Source organism: Austrofundulus limnaeus, unplaced genomic scaffold (genome assembly GCF_001266775.1).
Source record: "Austrofundulus limnaeus strain Quisiro unplaced genomic scaffold, Austrofundulus_limnaeus-1.0 Scaffold189, whole genome shotgun sequence".
In the NCBI taxonomy this organism is placed as follows: domain Eukaryota; kingdom Metazoa; phylum Chordata; class Actinopteri; order Cyprinodontiformes; family Rivulidae; genus Austrofundulus; species Austrofundulus limnaeus.
In genome coordinates, this window is record NW_013952591.1 from 988543 (window position 1) to 994500 (window position 5958).

At 44.5% G+C, this 5958-nt stretch overlaps 1 protein-coding gene across 1 annotated transcript in view; it reads left to right on the plus strand.

Annotated features, from left to right (window-relative positions):
• LOC106524493 (ras and Rab interactor 2) overlaps window positions 1-5958 on the plus strand; it is a gene marked incomplete in the record, with an annotated part of 29226 nt that overhangs the window by 7118 nt on the left and 16150 nt on the right. The window contains 5 exon segments of the mRNA XM_014018309.1: window positions 1259-1373; window positions 2654-2748; window positions 2830-3019; window positions 3113-3227; window positions 5501-5573. Coding sequence (XP_013873763.1) covers window positions 1278-1373; window positions 2654-2748; window positions 2830-3019; window positions 3113-3227; window positions 5501-5573 — 569 coding nt within the window.

Below are 5958 nucleotides of genomic sequence, written 5' to 3' on the forward strand. Positions count from 1 at the left end.
ACCCTGGTCCATGAGCACCACATACAGGATCAGAGACCAGAGGAAAGGATCAGAGACCAGTGGACAGGATCAGAGACCAGTGGACAGGATCAGAGACCAGAGGACAGGATCGCAGACCAGAGGACAGGATCAGAGACCAGAGGACAGGTTTAGAGACCAGTGGACCAGTTGTTTCAGTCTCTGCTCAGATGTTTAAAGAATTAAATCACTTCCTGTTTTATGTTTTGATTCTGACTGGACTGACGAGCTCATGGCTAGTCTGAACTCATGTGGATCTTGATCTTCCAGCAGCTAACCCTTCATTAGTCATAGAACCATGTGAATGTACACAGCTACAGCAGCAGCTAGCTGTAGCAGTTACAGCTCAGCTGTTTCATGTTTCTGAAAAATGAAGTATTTTGACCAAAACAGTTTTTAAAGCGGAGCTGAAACTTCAGCTTTTTGTCCAAATGATTCAGTTAATGCAAAATATGTCCTGCAGGAAGTGATATCGCTAGCTGCTGCCGTATTTTGTAGAGTTTCTCATGAATTGATTTTAAACCAATCAGGTGTTTTAGGACTTTGGTCTTAGCCGTTAGTTTGTCGAACTGAGGTTGTTGTAAGATCTATCTGTGGCAGGTAAGATGTTTATACCTCATGATGACTCCACAGAATCACACTTCAAAATGCTCCATTATGTGATTCAGTCTAAAACATCCTTCTAGAGTAGAAGTAGATGTTTTTTGGTGTTTGGGGGGGGGGGGGGGGGGGCAACTTCAGACCCTTGTTGATTTAGGGGGGCAGGGTGAGGGTGTTGATGCTTTCCTGTCTGTGTGAGATAAAACTCCACGTGTGGACCYACAGAGCAGAGGACTGTGATCCTCTGCCAGGAAGGGAAGGGTCGGTCTAATGGTTTCATCCTGGTCTGAGAGAACAAAGAGACGAATCAAATCCAGATCCAGATCTGGTTCTTCCCTGAAGACCACGACAGAAAACCTTTTTACTGAAACGGGATTTAAAGCTGCAGAAGCTGCGCTGCTCACAGGGTTTGTAAGTTTTTATGACGCTGGGCGGGGAGGGGAAGCAGCTGTGCTGGAAAGTCCGTCTGAGCTGGACTTTAATTATGAGRGCAGAATGTGGGAACGAAAAGAGTCCAAATCTGAAGACAAACAGGAACAGGTAACGAGAGGACGCCAGCCGAGGCCAGGAACCYATGAACAGACTTTATTATTTCAGGTTCAAGCAGCCGAAGTGACTGAAACCTGTTTTRAACCCGCAGAGCTGCAGCTTCGGGCCCGATGGACAGAAGAGGGTCTGAGTCCGACGGCCAGGTGGACGTGTCTTCACCGTCTCCGTCCTGCGGCCTCACCAACAGGAGCAGCAGCTTCTTCAAGGTAAACAAACGAGTCGCCTCTGAACATTAAAAACCTTTCTTTTCCTCAGAGAAGCTGACTCAGCAGGTGGACTGAGCAGAAAAGAAGTCCTCCTTCACCACGATTGACCGGAGCAACACCCTCATGACCGAGGACAATGCCCCATCTGTGGACTGAGCACAAACAAACCCATAAAAGTCCCTGAAACACAAACTGCTGCTGGTAACCTTCTTTTAGTTCTATTTGCTTGTTAGCTCAGGAGTTTCCCGGGACGTGTCCATCAGTCGGGTTTCTTTGGTTTCAGTCATGTGAATTAAAATAATCGATGTTTTTTTTAAATTAAAAATGAGACCAGGTTGTTCTTTCTTTTAATAACCGATTATTGAGACTTCAGGTGATCCAGCTCTGGGAGTCTAAGGGTTGGGGGTCCACAGGTCTGAGTCCAGAGGGACGGTTCGTTGTGGTGACCCCTGTAGAGGGGGGCAGCTGAAAGTAAAACAAAACAGAGCTCAGAGAGTTTAACTGAACTGGATCGGGTTGGCCCCATGTGGTCTGCGGTCTGCCCTGGAARCCAGTTCCCAGAGAACTGTTCAGGAATGTCGCCCTCAGGTGGAGGAAATGTGGAACTAACAGCTGAAGGAAGAAACCTTTCTGTAGAAATCCTTCTGTGGATCTGACCCGGTTTGTCCCGGGTTGGATCTGATCCTGACCCTCGGTGACCCCGTCCTGTGGTCAGACCCGGTCTCCTGTTTGGACCTCGTGACCCAGACCGTCCTTGAACAGAATCCAGATTTCATCATCAGTTCAGGGTTTGTTGGACAGGACTCGTCCCCCCGACAGGTAGAAGGAATCAGTTCTGGTGTTCAGGACAAACCTGGTCCATCACCAAGAACTGAAAGAAGAAAGCTGTCCTCGTGGACGAGACAAAGATTCAGCTGTTTGGGTACAAAGACACCGAGACTTTATGTCCTTCCTGTCCTTRCTGGCTTCTTTGTTTTTGTGTCCTTTCTGTCTGTCTTTTCGTAGTCTCTCCATCGTTTCTGTTTTCTTTCTTTTCTGTCCTCTGTCCTTTCCATCCTTACTGTCCTCTTTATCGCCTCTGTCCTCTCTGTCCCCTGTCCCAGTGTCTCCTCAGCGAGGCTTGGAAACTGTCCCCCCTGTCTTCAGTCTCCTTGTTTCCTGTCTGAAGGAAGTGACAAACAGAAAAACCACTTCCTTCTCTTTTGTTCTTCGTGGTTCCGGTCCGGTCCAGTCCAGAGTCCRGCTCTGAAACCTTCAGCTTCTTGTCCTCCTGTTTCCAGCTGATCGACTCGTTCGCCTCAGAGATCGGGGAGCTGAAGAAGGAGATGGTCCAGACGAGTCCAGCTGTGGACAAAGACCTCGTGGACCTGGGCGGGTAGGACAGCTGGTCTGATCTGGTTCTTTTTTTTTTATTTAAAATAATTCAGAGAGACGATTTGTTTTGTGTCCTCCTCAGGCTGGAGGCAYGCGTCTACCTGCAGCCCCCTCAGTGTCTGGGGTCCGCAGGGGAACGGGATTCTGGATACGACTCGTTACGCAGGAAGATGAGCGTGTTGGACAGGCTGACAGAAACCCACCCGGTCTGGCTGCTGCTGGGGGTCAGCGAGGAGAAGACCTCCTGCCTCCTGCTCCAACAGCCGGCAGGGGTGAGARGTCTCCGTCCTCTGATCGTTTGTCTCGTCTAACATGGACTGAGACGACTTTATTTTGTTTTTATTTTGTTTTTATTTGTGACTCAGGTGTTTCTGGTCAGGAAGTCYGCGGCTCTGCAGAGGAAGGTTCTTTCTGTCCGTCTGGAGGAGGATCAATCAGAACCTCCCGTCAGCCACTTCCCCATCAGAGAGACCCAGTTCTGTAAGTGTCTGGTCCACAGAGTCCGGACGGGGACGTCCTGGTTCTGAAAGAACGTCAAAGAGATCGTTGAAAACCTCGTCGCTGTGCTTTCGGTCACTCGCTCCGTTTCCTGTCATCTTTAAACAAAAACAAAAGAAAAAGAAAAAAGGAGAAATGAAAGTTTGTCCGGAGGCGGAGCTGCCGACAGTTCTGACCCGAAACCACGAGTTTCATTTCGGACTTCATGACTCGTTATCAGGATGAAGTAAAACTCAACTAATGTTCTTAAAAAACATCTGAAATGAAAATAAAATCAGGTTCATGKATCTGAAAAATCCACATTTTATTCACAAAATAAACAAATAAAAAAACTAGAAGCACTCAGAGTGCAAACCTTCGCCAAGACCAGCTTTCCCCATCCTGTAATAGAGTTACAAAGAGGCACACCAATACTACAGCGCCACCTGCTGGACACTTGGAAACACACCCTGTGAAAGCATCACAGCTTTGCCGATGCCAGTGTGTTAAAAGAAAAAAAATTCCTGTATCCGCATCGTGATCCGGAACATCAACAAAATTTAAAGGTATGTTTCTTGGCCCAGTACCCACATGTGGTAAAAGTTTCATGACAATCCGTCCACAAGTTTTTGAGTAATGTTGTCCACAGACAGAACGGCAGACAGATGCGACCGAAAACATTACCTCGCCCTTGGCAGAGGTAACTAAAAAAATCAGGTAATTTTATATTTTATGGCAGAAAATCTTTAAAGATGTTTCAGCTGTAAAACATCTGCACAGGGTCTGTGAAGATCCAGGACCTGAGGAGACCAGGTCTGGATATTTTAGAGGACCTGAGGAGACCAGTTACATGTTAAATGTTCTTAGTCAGAGGTCTGGCTTCTGGTCCAGGTTTAGAGTTAGTCTGGYCTCTTCTACTATGAAGCATTACTTTAGACCTTCAGTGGTTCTGGAAAAAGACATCTGGACCTTTCTGCTCCTTCAGACCTGATTCTGGACCAGGAGAAAGGATGGGCCTGATACACCACAGATATCAGACCTCCACCTGAGACCAGGAGACAAAAACAAGTAACGGTGTCCTGACCCAGACCGGACTCCACTGCCCCAGATGATCCTGGTTCAGTCCTTCAGGAATAAAAAAGGACTCTGGAGGAACCAGAGTTGTACAGTAACTAAGTACAAATACTTTGTTACTGTAATTAAGAAGAAATTTTGGATATCTGTACTTTACTTAAGTAATTATTTTGCAGCCTACTTTTTACTTTTACTCGTTACATTTTTTTAAAAAGGTAAGAAGTAGAAAGTKATTTCTCCTATTTCATTCCAGCTTGTTATTGTTAAAAAGAAATACTATCCTAAAAAAATTGTGTCTCCTGGATAGAGTGAATATAACTGTGGTTGGATGAGAAGCATAAATATATAAAACTCTGATAGCGTATTAGTTTGTACACAATTACTCAAAGCTGCACACCTATAATTTTTTTTGAAGAAGTCACCTCCCAATAAATGTATTTTGGAAAAAATAACCGTTCATTTTTACTCAGTACTTTTACTTTTAATACTTAAGTAGATTTTATGTCAGAAATTTACTTTTGATGCTTAAGTACAACATAAATCAAATACTTTAAGACTTTTACTCAAGTAATATTATTAGAGGAGACTTGAACTTTTACCAAAGTAATTTTATGATAAGATACTTGTACTTTTACTCAAGWATCACTGTCAGGTACTTTATACAAGACTGGAAGGGACGAGTCCTGCATGCAGAGCTGTTTTAAAAGCAACAGCTCTGAATCAGAGCTGGAGCAGGTCTACAGAGACCTGCTGGGGTTCAGATGAACTTATGATCAATCCATCATATCACAACATATGAACTCAGCTGTGACCTGAATCATATTTATCTTTAATTTAACTTGCTTTAGCAGCTCGTGGATCCTGTTATTTTAACGTTTGCTTGATAAAAAGCAGATCTTTTATTGGTCGTGTCGGTTGTGATCGATGCAGGCATGTTGTAATTTCATCTGAATCCACCGGGGGGAGTGGAGGAGCTGCTGCCAGCACGTGTCACATTACAACACAGCTGTGAATTTTCCCAGCTGGAGTTACAGAGGGAGGAGACGCCTGCAGCCTGGTCTGAACTCCAGATGTAGGTCAGCTCCTCTCCGGTTCTCTGGTTCATCCAGTCCTCACCGCCTCAGAGTTTCATTAAAATCTGCGCGTCACTCCTGAGATCAGCTGTTTTTATTAGTTTGTTTGTTTTGTTTGTTTGTTTGCAGCTTTTTCTCTGGAGGGATCTGGGGTCGGCTTTGCAGATCTGTTCCACCTTGTGGCTTTTTACTGCATCAGCAGGTAAATAATCTGTGTAAAGCAACAATAAACAACGAACAAACAACAAGCCTCCACCAATAACAAACAAACAAAAAAAAAAACAGAAGAAGAGCTGAATAAATTAAAATAATTCAAATAAAAACAACACTTCCACTGCAGGAAAACATGAAACGTCTCTGATCAGAGACAAAAACTGGTCTTTGAGGACCGGTTTTTTGARACACCTGTCAAAAACACACGAGTGTAGATCTACGTGATGAAACTTCCTGTACCTTTAACACGGTACAAAAAAGGGTTTCCAGGTTCTTCCTAATGTCAGCTTCACAAAGTCTTTTTCCAATTTAAGAAAATAAAATCCCTCTTCAGAGGTTTATAGTAACTAAGTACGTTTACTTCGTTACAATAC